Source organism: Cydia fagiglandana, chromosome 10 (genome assembly GCF_963556715.1).
Source record: "Cydia fagiglandana chromosome 10, ilCydFagi1.1, whole genome shotgun sequence".
NCBI lineage: Eukaryota > Metazoa > Arthropoda > Insecta > Lepidoptera > Tortricidae > Cydia > Cydia fagiglandana.
In genome coordinates this window covers 13662566-13677671 of record NC_085941.1, presented here as the reverse complement: position 1 = coordinate 13677671, position 15106 = coordinate 13662566, and the positions used below count along the sequence as shown (strand labels likewise).

The window sequence follows — 15106 nt, the reverse complement described above, 5'->3', positions numbered from 1 at the left end:
GACGCAGCCATGCACTATCACTTGCTCCCTCTAACGCATAAATGCGTCCCTTGGAGCGGCCGGCGTTGGCCCATCGTGAAGTGGAGCCATGAGGGTCGTAGTTCTAGCCTAACCTAATCCACTCCTCAGATAGCAGTTCGGTTCTGTGCGGATCGCAGTTCGAACCTAATCAAACCCACTTTTCAAGTAGCATTTCGTTTCTGTAAGGCTCGCAGTTCTAACCTAACCTAATCCTTGTTCGGTTCTGTGAGGATCGCAGTTCAAACCTAACCTAACCCACTTAATGGCGCATGCCGTGCGGTGTACGGGGGTTTAAGCGGGAGGGGCTAGTAAGATTGGCATCATCGTACTTTATACCTACATTAATTTTATGGTAGGTAATCATAGTTGTTTATTTAGTTAAGGTATCATAGTGGTTTTCTGGGTCAAGGTCCGGATCCGAGTCCGGGTCCGAGTCCGGCTCAGAGTCCGGGTCCGTGTCCGGGTCCGAGACCGGGTCCGAGTCCGGATCCGAGTCCGGGTCCGAGTCCGGTTCCGAGTCCGGGTCCGAATCCGGATCCGAGTCCAGGTCCGGGTCCGAACCGGATCCGGGTCCGAACCGAATCCGGGTATGAGTCCGAGTCCGGGTCCAAGTCCAAGTCAAAATCGAAATTCGTAATCACCAAACGTGTACCATGCGTCATTGAAGAGTTCTGTTCTGATCATCATCAGCAGTTCCACTTCATCAAATGCAACAGTTTTTAATGAAAATGCTTGATTTTCTGATGTAAATACAAAAATCTCTATACGCATGCCTTTAAGATTTGAGGAGTTCCCTTGATTCCTCATGGATCCCATCATCAGAACTCGAGCTTGACAAAAATGTGGCTTAAAAATTTAACTTGCTTAACAAACATAACGAAGAGGACAAATCGCCAACCGTGAACTATGCGTCGTTGAAGAGTTCCGTTCTGATCATCATCAGCAGTTCCACTTCATCAAATGTCACTTTTTTGGATGTATATGCTTGATTCGTTGCTAAAAAACCAAAAATCACTATGTGTATGCCTTTAAGATTTGAGGAGTTCCCTCGATTCCTCATGGATCCCATCATCAGAACTGGATTTTGACAAAAACGGGACCAATCTGTATGCATATACATTCAATCAAAAAAATAAATTTACAAAATCGGTCCAGTAATGACGGAGTTATGGAGTAACAAACATAAAAAAAAAAAAATAAAAAAAAATAAAAAAAATAAAAAAAAAACATACAACCGAATTGATAACCTCCTTCTTTGAGATTTGGAAGTCGGTTAAAAAGTGGGTGGTTTCATCTCCTGTTCTACATAGCGCACCATCTACAATAATCTTTCACCAGGCCCCAGAGAAGTCGGTTTTTTTTTTCTTAAAAATTATTTAGAAATAAGTACCTAGTGTACCTACAAATAGGTTACCTACAGATGTTGGGCAAATGATTACTAAATATGCCTCCAGTAAAAAGTACATAAAATACCTAATCATTTCTTGCAATAAGAAAACGTTATTAATATTACCTAAAGATATCGAACCGCAAGAAGAGGCGCACCAAACAACCACGTATTTTATGAAACTTTTCATTAAACGTGATTAAACTGACTTTTTTATCATTGCGACCTATGAGCTTATGCTGTAATAGGTGTTTGTAATAGTTATAGATATATGTGGATCAATTAGCCCGAGGTGCAGAGCTGATGAGTCGCTTACGTCACCTGACACGTCGATTACACAGGATGGTCAATTTGTGTCCACTCCACACTAATAACTCGATATTATAACACCCCGAGGGGTCCGAAGATAAGCAATTTATTTTTATAACGTCTATTTAAACCTTAGGTCAAACGATTAGTTTTATTTTATGTGAATGGATGAGCAGAATTAGATTATAAATATATTACAAGTGGTAAGAAAAATTAACTAATAAAAAAGCCGTAAATTCATTTAATTTCATTGATTTCATAGCCCGAGGAGCGTGATTCTTTCGTAATAAAAGAGATACCCCTATCCCTATAGGTCAATCAAATAGATTTCTAGGCCACCAATATTTTATAACTATTCCAAAGTGATACAATAATTCCGTGTATAAAAATTCCGTGTGTAAAATTTACTTGGTTCTATGCTCGCTAAGGGTTCCGTTCCGTTCGACGAAGTGTACCTAATATACTACGTTGGAGCTAACATACGTACACGTACAAAATTACAAATGTCACAAATCAAGCTGATAATTTTTTCTATGAGTTTCAGCATTCATTGACAAGGTTCTGCGGAACACCTGGCCAAAAAGTATATAGGTATATAATTATATAGTCTGTCCGATTTCTAAGATCATGTTCTCCATACATTTACTATAGCGTACTTGATCTTAGAACTTCCTCTTTAGTAGTGTCTAAATATTAATTTGTTATGAATCTTACCTATATACAAAAATGCACATCTTTTTCCTTTGATGCGATTTATTTCCTTTTGTTCATGGCGTTTAGTTTTCCAGGACAGTCCCACCAAAGCACAGCTTTCCTTTGCGTGTTGCTGCTATTACTCTCTATGTGATCCAGAATTCTATGTTCAATGCACCAAATGTCTTCCCACGTAGGCCGTTCAGTTCTAAGATAATCAATAATTCTTATGCCTCTATAACGAGAAAACACTGTCTTAGAATTCGGTCGTACTCGTTTAGGGTGTCGGCGAGGGTACTTCGACTTGTAGATTTCCAAAAGGATTGAAAGTTCAAATCTCTGGAGTTTTTGCTCATTGCGATTGTCTAAAGTCCATAGTTCACAGCCGTGAGTGAGGATTGGTCGGATGAAAGATTTGTAAAGTTGGTATTTGACTCTACTGCGCAGGTTTGGATTACTCAATAGATTCCAGTGGTCGTGGCACCAGGTGCGAGCGCAACGAATCCGCAGGGAGATTTCTGAGGAAGTATGTCTCACTGATAGAAAATGATCTAAACTCTGGGGTTCAAATTGCATTCTGCTATTTTTTAAGAACTCAATTCTCCTTAATTCAATACAAGATATTAAAAGCTTTTGGTCCACGCGATTGACAATTTCATCTCGTGTCAAAAGTTATAGGTACTAAAGAATAAGTAAAAGAGACACATAATCAACATGAAGGTTGTAAACAATGAGATTAAAATCCCAAAAATTATACCTATACTGGTTCCAACTAGAACCAAAAGATATAAAGAAGTATATTACCTACACGAGCATCAGGTGGGTTAAGCAAGGTTACGAGCATATAGTTTTCAAGGGTTCTATGTTATAGATCAACATTGCTTTGGATTGTACCCTAATACTGGGAGTTGCTGCGTTGAAAACAAAGAATGTTTACAACCCTTATCACTAACGAAGCCGCTTAGACCGCTTAGTTAATGTAAGTTTTCATAACAAGACGTCAAACCTATTGTACCAACATTGTTTTCCACTCCAAAAGCGGTGCAATTTATGCTCTGGCTTACACTATGAATATTATTCTGGGTTTATTGCTACTTTTCTCTGCTTACGGATTGTCAGATGAGTGTTTTTTGACGGAAGTAAAGAGTCTGTTGGAAGGATGCGACCACTTAACGGGTTTGAACGTCACCAGTGTTGGAGGGACGATAGTCGACGATCACAACTGTGACGTGCTGCTGCCAAAGCAGGTGTTCATCGAGGAACCATTATTCCAATATGACTTGGCTGACTCTGTAAGTACCTAACCATAGCGATTTATAACCATAAGATGAAAATCTTCGAAAAAATCTTTAAGTAGATAAGTAGGTAAGTACTTACCTAGTCGTTCAACGGTTAACTTCAAACACGCCCAACCTCATACTCTTAATCGTGAACAAGTTCCAAATCTAAGAAGTAAGAATATTAGAGCCGAACTGTTTGTCCGAATTATTCCCACTAGTTACCACCAAGTTAATACCAGTGGTAATTACTGGGATTTTTTCCTACCAAACCGAGTTAGTGGTAACTACTGGGAAAAATAATTCCCAGTAGTGGTAAAAGGTGGGGAAAAAATCCCCAGTAATTACCACTGGTAACAACTTGGTGGTAACTAGTGTGAATAACCCACTTTCAGCCAAGTGTTACAATGAAGGCTGGATTGAGAGCAAATTAATTTGAGATTCTTAATCATACAATTAAATGAAATGTCCGTTTTCAGAAAAAGTACTACACCATTTTTATGGTGGACCCAGATGCTCCGCCGCAATTGGACGGAGAGTTTTACCTTCACATGTTAAAGTACAACGTTCCGGTAAGTTTTATCACCCAGTTGCATTTGGCTATTACCAGCTAGGTATTACGTTTAACAACTTCATTATGTTAGCTTTTGATAAAAACTAAATTCAATTTTTGTTGCAGGGTTCTGCTTTAAAAGTTAAGGAGGGCAGTAAAACCAATGGAGTCGATTATCGCCGTAAGTAACAAATTCCTACCTGTCAGGATTATTATAAACTACTTAAGTAGTTTAGTAAAGAAGTACATTGTGTCTTAAAGAAATATTTCTTTCAATAGTGTTAACTTAAATAGTTTTTTTTATTTATCTATCACCTACCTAATACCAAAAAGAGAGTAGAGTAGGTACTTACCTATGTAAATCAAAAGGAAGTTGCATTTACCAGAGACGCACTTTTGTTAGGCACGCAAAATGTGACAATGAAGTTGCATTTTTGAGGTGGATTAATTCGTGTTTTTATGTAGCTTACAGACTCCCAGCGCCACCTATCGGCACAGGCGCGCATCGCTACATGACGCTGCTGTACGAGCAAGCCGACGGCAACAACTTTCTTCCACACGCCGGCCTCAGCCGCCACCGGTTCTCCATCTCGGATTGGATGCGCGGAAAGAACCTCTGCGGCCCGGTCGCGGCGACGCAGTTCCGCGTTCAGTACTAGATGGCGCTATGTAATACTAATTCCGTGTGCAACACAGAAAAATGGTGTGCAGTTTTAGGTAGCCCCACATTCCTCGGTTAGCAAGGTATTTTATTTTGGAAATCTCAAAAAAGAGGTTTCCCAACTCGACTGTTAAATAGGACACACAGCATCAAAGAAAAGATTGAAGAGTCATCTCTAAGTAGAACTCCATCATAACTGAAAAATAAACTGGTCTTTGAACTTTACTGGTGGGTGGTGGTACGTCTAGCACATCATGCTTCGTCTCGAACCGAACGAACTAACATATATATAAAGTCGCGCGTGACAAGGGAGGTTGTGCTAGACATGCAGGATGTCACATCTGTGTCACAACCTATCCCTGATGAAGGCACCTACAGGCATTTACCAACACACGTGGGGGCGACAAATTATTATAAAATAAAATTTTATAATGTCAAGATAAGTACATCATGTATTTCTTAAAACTGAAACTAGTAAAATAAATTAGTAAAGTTAAAATCACGATTTTAGTGCCGCAGGTTTACCTCACGCCTCTTAGAGCAAAGAATATAATACTCACTAGGAGAAGAACGGTAACTCCATACAAAAAAATGTCCCCAACCGTTTATACGTTTATACTACTGGCGCCCTCGATGTGTACCAATGGAACTAAAGTTGACAACCGGTTTAGCCTGGCGGGTATTGGTATTATAGGTATATAGTAATTATGTTGATAAACATATTTGTTATCTTCATATCACGAAATATATGAAAGATGCAAATATTACCCCTTGTTTGTGGTATTATCTATTGATTTAAATAAAAGGCATATTTATGTTTATAACATTGTATTATGTTTTACATATAGAAATATACACTGAAAATTAAACCCTGACAACTTAATAAAAATAGACATTAATAAAGCGCATTCACAAAGTTTTCAGTATTATACAAATAACATTAGGCATGCCTACCTATTACACACAGATACACTACACTTTACACACGGCATTTTACACAGATTTCTAACTTGTATCCATTCATACATTTCTTCACGGTTAATTAATACGCTTTCCAGATGCGTTATGACTCGGTTCCTTCTGAACCCACTAAAGCTGTATAAATTTCACTCTGGCTTCAACAGCCGTTGCTCCGCATTTAGCACATTTTCTATGTGCATTGCTGTAATCTATGTAGGTACAGACTTACAGTCTTAAGTGGTTGTACCGCTACGTTGTATTTATTATTTAAAGATTTAATAAATAAAATTTTCGTTATGAACTTTAACCACAGCAGTTGGACAGAGTCATTGACAAATATATTTTTTTATTATGGTGGGTAGACGTACCTACCCTCCATATATTTTATGAATATTGATAAAGACAGTTGGAAGCAAATATTCATTATAAAACTTAATCGCGTGTAATTAAGTTTTAAGCGTTTTAAGTCCCGTTTTATGATTAATTATATATAAAATTCGTGATAATTTAAATCAGAGTTGGGAGCAATGTTGCTGTAGAAAAATGTTTTTTTATTTTTATTACTCGCTACTTTTTCTCGGAGGCCAACGCACACATAGAAGCTTCAGGCGCACACATGCGCAATTATTTGGGGACATAACTTTCTTAGGAAGTGAACAGGCCTTGTCTTAGAGGCTCACTTACCTACTATCTTCTTGTTTTTCAAACTACCTACATCATCCTAAAGATTTTTCACTCGAGTCTCTTAAAATGGAACTGGAACTGCTGGAATTTGACATATTCCTCTTTCGATTTCTACCTGTTGATGTACTCGCTTCAGGTCTGTCCGAATAAGGATTGTTTAAAACACACGTACTTTTACATTTACCCTGATAAAGGCAACCTCTGTAATTAGATTTCTGTTTTTTAGTAGTTTTGTCCTTGGAGGTGCCTGCTTCCGCTTCTGAATTGCAAGGATATTTTCTCTTACTTCTAGTATTAATTCTTGTGCAAATAATGTTAGTAACTTGTTTGGTAGTTTTAAAATACCGTGTCGGATTTTTTGAAAACTTCTTCAACATGTCACGCACATACGCCGTAGCCCTATCTGCACCTCTTTTCCATCTGATTTGTTGAACTTGTACAAAAGTCATGATATCACAATCAGTAAACTTTTCATACAGACTTGTTTCACTATTACCACCAAATATATCCTTGATAGCTTGCACTTCTAATGCTCTTAGGCCACTGTTATTGTTTTCAAGCCAATTGTATACAAGCATTGGTCTTAAAAACAATTTGTATGCAAGTACCTTTTCTGCTACAGACATTTGAGGAGCTCTTAAGACCTTGTCCTTCAAACTTGTCCATTCTTTTACAAATTTTGAATTTGACATATCAAATCCTTTCTCGTATCATAAATTCATAATGAAATATTTTATGCAAGAATATTTAGGAAATCCGCCTCATTTGTATCGTCCAACGTGGTGCAACACGGTGCAAGATATTACAATATTAACATTTACGTATGACATCTTTTTGTCACACTATAAAGCGCAGTATACATGCGATTTTGATTAAAGACAGGTCAAAGAGTAGGTATAGTAAGTATATACATACCTATATTGGACAGGTATTCTATTAAGTATTGGTAGAGTTAGACCAAGAAAAGTTTGCAACGATTTGAGTGTTATATTATTTATATTTTAAATGTCACACTTATATGAAATTATGACATAAATAACACTTACGCAGTATGCTATCAAAATCGCTGCACTTTTCCTGCTCTAACCACAGAATAACTAATAGTACAGTCACCTGCAATAGTATGTTAACCAACGAAGGCCGCAAAAATATCTGACATGATTTTATTTGTAGAGCCATAAATAAGAGCGTGTCACACATATTTTTAAGGCCTTCGAAGAGTAAAATATTATTGCTGGTGACTGCACTACCTCTAACTCTATTAATATCGGGATGCTCAGTCATATTCTCAGGTTATCATAGGCAAAGAAACTCTATTTGAGTTGTTCCACGAAAAAATGTACCTTATGGCGGCTGGCGCTCACGTTGCATAGCGTCGCAATAATATTGGAGCGGCGTTAATAATAGCGTAAGCGCCAACCGCTATAAGGTACCTTTACCCGTGAGACGTCACATTTGTATAAAATAAAATAGGTGATTTTTAAAATAATAATGTTTAATATAATATATTTACACAAATTGTATGTCAGTGAGCGAACAAGTTCTGAATATATAATCAACAGTAATGCTATTAGCACCACAAACACGCGTTTAGTGATAGATAGAAGTTAGGCCAAGAAAAGTCTGCAGCGATTTTGATAACCCACGCAGTGCAAGTGTTATTTATACGTCATAATTTCATAGACGTTTGACGTTTAAAATATTATTTGCACAGCGTGGGCTATCAAAATCGCGGCAGACTTTTTTTTATCTAACTCTACCAGTAAAAATATTGTCGAGACAATGAATCCTTTAAGTTACTTAAATGAAGACAATGGTTGAAAGTGCCTACTTTCCGTATATCTGCTTTTGGGGTTGTTTGTGGTGTAGGTAAGGGTGGTATTCGACCTGTCTAATTTATTTGTCCAATGTGTGTTCAGTCTCACATTTTTCTTAATGAGAGAGTGAGACGCAATGACATTGGACCAAGATATTGGACAGATGGAATACCACCCTAAGCTAAAAACACATTTAAAATTAGAATAAAAATTGTAATAAATTATAGGACTATTTATTGGGCAACTTTGTATGGAGCCAAAGTTGGAGTTGGAGTTCCAAAAACAAGTGATGAGAGTCCTCAGGTCAATAGACAGGTATTTCTATATACTTTATTTCGTTCTATTGACCCCAAGCGGAAACTCATTACATACTTAACTGAGATATTGGTATTTTAGTCAAAAAGTCGTCACCCTTATTTCCTAGGCAATAGAGCCCAAGTAAATGAATAGCTGCAGGGCAAATGTTCGCGCATCGCGCCGCTGAGCGCAGCAAACGGTTCGCCCGACTTTGACCGATTGAAGGAACCAGTATGTATTGCGTACTTCTCGATTAAACTTTGATTATTTCAGTCCTGCAATGGTTTTCAACTTGGTGTCCATATGAAGAAATATAGAAGATAAAAATTCCTATTAAATGAGATAACTCTCAACCCTGTTGGTTTTAGGACCATTTTGACGCATTGTTGTAAGATACGGTAAATTGGGGCGACTTTGATATCCGTGGTAAGTGGGGTAACTGTAACATTTCACCATTAACTACTTTAAAATTTTAAACGGTTTAGCTACCCAAGAATAATTACGCTTGAACAGTCATTTGAAGACTCAAAAGTAGGCCCATTCTTACTTGAAGTCACCCCGTTTGACGGCCCATAACTTTTATATTAACCTTTTATATATTAAATACATCAGTAACAAGGCCCGCAGCCACAGTGACGCCCGCGACGCGCAGCATCACTCGGCCCAGCTCCTTCACGTCTTTATAGCGCTCTATGCTAATAGGTTTGCTGACTTCTATGTCCACTATTGCTACTGAGTTATTCCCCAAACAACGCGGCTTCCTCTTTATCACTTCTCCTGTACTTTTATTCAAAAGAGCCTTCAGTTTTACAATATGTGCAGACTCTACTAAAGACTGATGGTGTAAAAGCACCGGATATCCCTTAGTAATTGGAGCTTTTACATTGAAAACTACAAGTCTTGCCTCAAAACGTGTGGCAATCGGAACCTGCTGGATTGGATCACTCAATATATATCCAACTGCAACATTTTGGATATCTATCCCAGATAATGTAACACTAACTTGGTCACCAGCAAAAGCTACATTGTTTGGTACATCATTGATAGCCAAACTCTTCACTTCTGCAACTTCTTTTGTTGGACATATCATCACCTTATCACCCTTGTTGAGTATACCATTTTCAATCCGTCCAGCTACACAAAAACCTGAACCGGTCCCTTTAAATATATCATTGATGGACATGCGCAGAGGTTTTGACACGGGCCTCTCTGGGACATTAAATTTGTCAATTACATCTAGGAGACAAGGCCCTTTATACCATTTAAGCAGCTTAGGGTCAGTTGATGGTTTAATCAAGTTTTCACCTGTGAGTCCTGAGCATGGAACATATGTTACATCGGAATCTTTAAATCCAGCCTGTTTCAGAAATGCTTTAAGTTTCTTTGAAATTTCATCGAACCTCTCCTGTGACCAATTAGTAGTGTCAAGTTTATTAACAGCAACAGCAAGCTGACTGACTCCGAGGGATCTCACAAGTAAGGCATGCTCACGAGTTTGGCCCCCAAGGTCAAACCCAGATTCAAACTCACCCCGAGTTGCATCAACAACTAACAGGGCGACATCAGCTTGCCCCGCACCAGTAATCATGTTAGGTATGAAATCAGCATGGCCTGGAGCATCCAAAATCACAATTCTTTTAGTCTTAGTTTCAAATTGTGCTCGCCCGACATCCATTGTGATGCCTCTATTTCTCTCTTCACCAGTTTCATCAAGCACCCAAGCATACATGAAGCTTTGTTTCCCTATCTTTTTACTTTCTTGTTCATATTTGTGTAAGGTTCTCTGACTGACTTCACCCAGATCACAGAGCAAGCGTCCCATTAGAGTTGATTTTCCAGCGTCAACATGACCAATTACTACTATATACAGATGATCTTTATCAGCACCTCTTTCATTTGTATACAAGACATTGGGATCAATTTTGTTTTCTTTCAATTTGCCTAGGCTTTTGTTTTCATCAGGCACATCACTCCTCAAAGGCCTCTCTCCTGCAGGAGATTGATCTCTAGGAGTTTGAGGCTGGCTTGTAGTTTTCTCTTGTTCTACTTTAAACCCCTTTATAGCACTTGAAGATTTAGGCTCCAGATTCGTCGTAATAACTTTTGGTGCATCTGTTGTGGAAATGACAACAGCCTTGGGAATATTGACAGTAATTACTGGTTTTGGAGTATCCTTTATTTTGGGTGCTGGCTCATTCTTTTTAGCATTTAAAATACTATCAAGAGCTATGCTGCAATCAAAATTGTGCTTTAATGCAGCTTCCGTGAGAATGTTTTCCGGTACTGTATCAGCTAAGACATTTCGCAGCTCGTCTAAGCATGACATGAGTTTGGCTTCATCAAGCTCAGTGAGATTTAAAGAGCGGATATCGAGTGACTCGCGGCGCTCGAGCGACGGCCGCGAGGTCTCTGCCTCGCCTTCGGTTTCCTCCTCAATGTTGGCATGACTTTCTAGAAAGTGAGATATAGCTTGCTGATTCCGGGAGCGATCGTACAAGAACTGAGCAGAATCATTCGGCGACAAACAGCTGTCTTCCTCCACTGAATGACCGTAAAATTCGTCGTCGTCATAGTCGTATGAATAACTCCTATTTCTGAAGTTTCTATGGCGCGCCATTGTATTTTTTTAAGTGTGTAATATTTATGTTAACGACACCACATGTTTTTAAATTTCACTCCTTTTGTTTCCTAAAAAACACAAACATCTTTTATTGACCTGAATATGGATATAAGTAAAGTAAAAATGTATTGATTAATAATTACGTATCCGATGTGAAGACTTACCGGAGATATTAATTTAGGTAAAGAAGCTTATGTAGTCGGAAACATCTTGTGATATTTCTCGATATTGCAAATTGTGACCACATTTACACTACACAATGCGTGCAATCTTCTTAGGATTTGACACTTTGGACAATACATACTCATTCAAGTTGACATTGACACTTACGACATAAAAAATGTAGTTTTAAGCCCGCTCCACACTTTGGAGACTGCCGTACAGAACTTCCTACAAAACCGAAGTTATACAGCTGTTCAGGGGCGAATCATGCTGTCCCTTTCTAATATATGGCACTATCCCTTCCGGCTATTTAAGATTGTTAAAATTCAAGCCATTATCTTATCTTATAGAAATTATACCTTTAATCAAAAAGTAATATATATATATATATATATATATATGAGAAATAAATAAATAATAATAAAGAAAGGTCATAGAAAGATGGTGGGTTTGGAACGCGCATTTGATTTGACATTGACAATTATTACATAGTGGAAACTTGAAAAGTGACACGAGACGAAATCAGTCATTGTTGTTGTGGGATACTTTTAAATCACTATAAATTAAAACTACGTGAACCTTAAAAATTAACTTAAAATGTTGATAGTCAACAACGGTGTCGATTAATCTTTATTAGCCTTTAGCTGGCACGCCTGAACAATGGAGTCTCATCCACTGAATTTGGTAACTACGCGCTTATATTTTTTATGCATTTAATTTCTAACGTCGATATTTCTAAAACTGTTTTATTTCAGGCGCATCAACAACATCGTCGTGCTGATGCTCATCTAATAAACAACCGTTATGATGAAGCGATGCAGTGCCACCACAATGCTGCTGAATTGTTGCTTGACGCTATGAAATCTACGACGTCTTCAGTAGCATTGGAGTCCATAACACTTCAACACAGCTACCATCTCAAACAAAAAGACCTAATCAAAAGCAAGAAAGACCAATATGCACGCGTTAAAAAGGCGATGGACACTATTAAGTGTCTTGGCAAGGATCCATTCTCAAACCTTCAGGGTCATGAATACGCTAAGCTTCAAGTCGCAATATTCAGAGCTATAAATGAAACAGACTCTCTATTACACTTTTTATCTAATACAAATGATAGCCCTGTAGAACACAGGCTATTGCGAGACAAAATAATCCCTACAGGGGATGTTACAGATGGGTTTAAGACAGAGAAAACACAAGAAACTGTTATAGAAGAATTACGAATACTGAGTCAAAATCTGCACTCTCTAGTTGAACAGTTAGTACTACAAGTGGAAGTCCTTAAAGATGAGAATGTTACATTGAAAGAAAGGGTAAATTATTTAGAAAAAGAGAGAGTGAGGTACCTAAACCTCCCTTCAAGTGACTTTCATCAGAACTTCTCCACCTTAAGTATGGGGACTGAGAGTTTGCCAATGGAGTCTGCTCAGAGAGTACCTGTTATACCAATACCCACTACATCAACAGGCCCAGTTGACCCTAACTTTGATTTAACAGCTTTGCGGGAATAGTACTTAAATACATTGATACAATATGCCGTCATGAAGGCATTATATTGTATGAAGATATTAAATTTAACATACCCTGTTCCTCTTAGACCTCACTATTTATGTAGTGATCCAACCCAGGGTTCCCTAGACTACTGAATCCCTAGAAATTGGCGTCAGCCCTACTGGCTGTTTCTGACCTTCCAACCCAGAGAGTATTATAATATATTGGTGACTGTTAATAATTAAATTATTTGTCATTGGTTGTTTTATTGGTGTATTTATTTATAGAAATAAAACTCCAAGTGTCTTATATAGATATGTATTATTGCATATTGGTCTTACACAAAAATAAAATCGTACTCTTGTTTTACATGTAAAAATAAACTTCCCGATTTTTTCAATCAGGAATAACTATATCTTACACCTAAAAGAAATCTATACATACATTAACAATCAATTAAACTAACAACAATTTTATATTTTTGGTAACATGGAATATTACAGCAAACACTATCAGCACTACAACATTACACATTGTTATTTTATTCTAGTTGAAATATTGTTATTACATACTATGGTCATTTAAATTTATATTTAAAAAAGCATTTAACATAATAAAAATAAACAATTGAAAAAATGAAACCCTATTAAAGATTGGTTTACAGTGCTCCAAAATATTTCGTGTATTGAGATTACAGAGTTCTTATACTACAAGCTCTTTGATAAAGATCACTTGGATCTTATGTAACTGTACTGCTGATATTGTAAATCTAATATTAACCCATTCAGGGCCAGCGACTCAGCGTATGGGTCATGCTCAAACAGTTCCGCAGGGCCAGTGACTCACATGTGAGTCCTGAATAAATTCTGATTTAAACTTAAACGAAACGTAATTTGATGTAATAACGTAAGTAACATATAAGCTAACAATCATTTCTATAAGGCATATTAGGATAAAAATAATAAACACGTTTTTTTTAATGAAAACAGGGTCTCGAATATTCAAGTTTTGTTTACTATCAGTGCAATATAGTAAATATACTGAAATTCTAGATACATAATGCGATGCAAGCAAACAGAAAAATCTATATTGAAAAAATACAAAAAATATATATATTTCAGAAGTTATTGACAGGGCTCAAGGTATGGGTCACCGTGGCCTGGCGCTACTTGTAAAAACTGCTAATGTTTCCGTAGCAGGCTAAAATAAACTTTATTGGCTGGTTTTAAAGCTTATTTCATGTTGAAGCTGTTTGATATTGTACCATTTTACAACTGATTACTGTTTGGATGATGGTAAGCAACAATTTGTAGGAACCAAGCCGTAGTATAATAATATTTTGTTTCGTATGAGGGGTAAGGCAACGAGGATTTTTTCCCAATGAACTTTTATGTCATAATATTTGGTGATCGTTGTATTGTACCTACTAACAATGATGTTAAAGTTAATTTTTTTTCGTTTCAATATAGAACAATTAAGGCGGTTGAAACAGTCACCACTAACTAATATGTATTGTATAACAAATAGTTTGTGACAAATATTTACAAGTTTTTTCAAACATCGTGGTTTCTACGGCAGATTAGAAAGTAAGTACTACAATACATTTTAAGTTCTCTATTGTTACTAATATAATGGCGTTTACCAAAACAAAGATAATGACCGACCAGGTGTAAGCTTATCGGACACACGTGGACAATAAACAAGGAATGCATCCGAACGGCGGCGGCGGTATTATCTTTATCGATTTTGATAGCACAGGCTGAGTACCTAAGTGTAATTTAAATGTCATACTTATATGAAATTATGACGTTTAAATTAACACTTGCACAGGCTGGGCTATAAAATTTGCTACCAACTTAGCTTGGTCAGACATTAAACGCTTGTAGAAAGTAAAAATATTCACTCCTACAAACTGCAATAATTAGTTTCTTTTTTGATAGGCACAGAAAATCGGTGGTTAGTAAAAATGTTGCATAATGCTGTCCAACTGGCCGGCTTCATAAGCGGCGATTTATTTACCGTTCGCGCCAGGCTCGAGACCCATAAGCTGAGTCATGCGTTTTAGCTAAAAACGATTTGTATGGTGGCCTGGCGTATTGTGTACGCTCGGCGGTTCGTGGCCATGAATGGGTTAACAGATTAAAGTAAAATGTATTTGATAATTTGCTTTGTCA

General features: G+C 37.4%; 2 protein-coding genes across 3 annotated transcripts; one reads left to right on the top strand and one right to left on the bottom strand.

Annotated features, from left to right (window-relative positions):
* Positions 1–3384: 3384 nt before the first annotated feature.
* Positions 3385–13881, top strand: LOC134667966 (protein D2-like). Of its 2 annotated transcripts, XM_063525404.1 has the most exons (5): positions 3385–3702; positions 4167–4259; positions 4367–4421; positions 4706–4975; positions 12197–12338. In XM_063525404.1, the coding sequence occupies exons 1-4, from the start codon at positions 3478–3480 to the stop codon at positions 4897–4899; spliced, it is 567 nt and encodes a 188-aa protein (XP_063381474.1). In that variant the 5' UTR covers positions 3385–3477; the 3' UTR covers positions 4900–4975; positions 12197–12338. The 2 variants fall into 2 exon arrangements, with proteins under 2 accessions (XP_063381474.1, XP_063381473.1); XM_063525403.1 differs by lacking the exons at positions 3385–3702; positions 4167–4259; positions 4367–4421; positions 4706–4975 and adding an exon at positions 11942–12125 and having other exon boundaries at positions 12197–13881.
* LOC134667924 (protein HBS1) lies at positions 8057–11591 on the bottom strand. The gene is made up of 2 exons (XM_063525343.1): positions 11444–11591; positions 8057–11347 (listed from the first exon to the last, which is right to left on the bottom strand). The coding sequence occupies exon 2, from the start codon at positions 11274–11276 to the stop codon at positions 9252–9254; it is 2025 nt and encodes a 674-aa protein (XP_063381413.1). The 5' UTR covers positions 11277–11347; positions 11444–11591; the 3' UTR covers positions 8057–9251.
* Positions 13882–15106: the final 1225 nt, after the last annotated feature.

Bases quoted from the DNA above. Each gene is read 5' to 3' on its own strand.
- LOC134667924 (XM_063525343.1), bottom strand. From the start codon at position 11,276: ATGGCGCGCCATAGAAACTTCAGAAATAGGAGTTATTCATACGACTAT.
- LOC134667966 (XM_063525403.1), top strand. From the start codon at position 12,102: ATGGAGTCTCATCCACTGAATTTG. The intron at 12,126-12,196 runs GTAACTACGCGC...GTTTTATTTCAG, and splicing joins AGTCTCATCCACTGAATTTG to GCGCATCAACAACATCGTCG.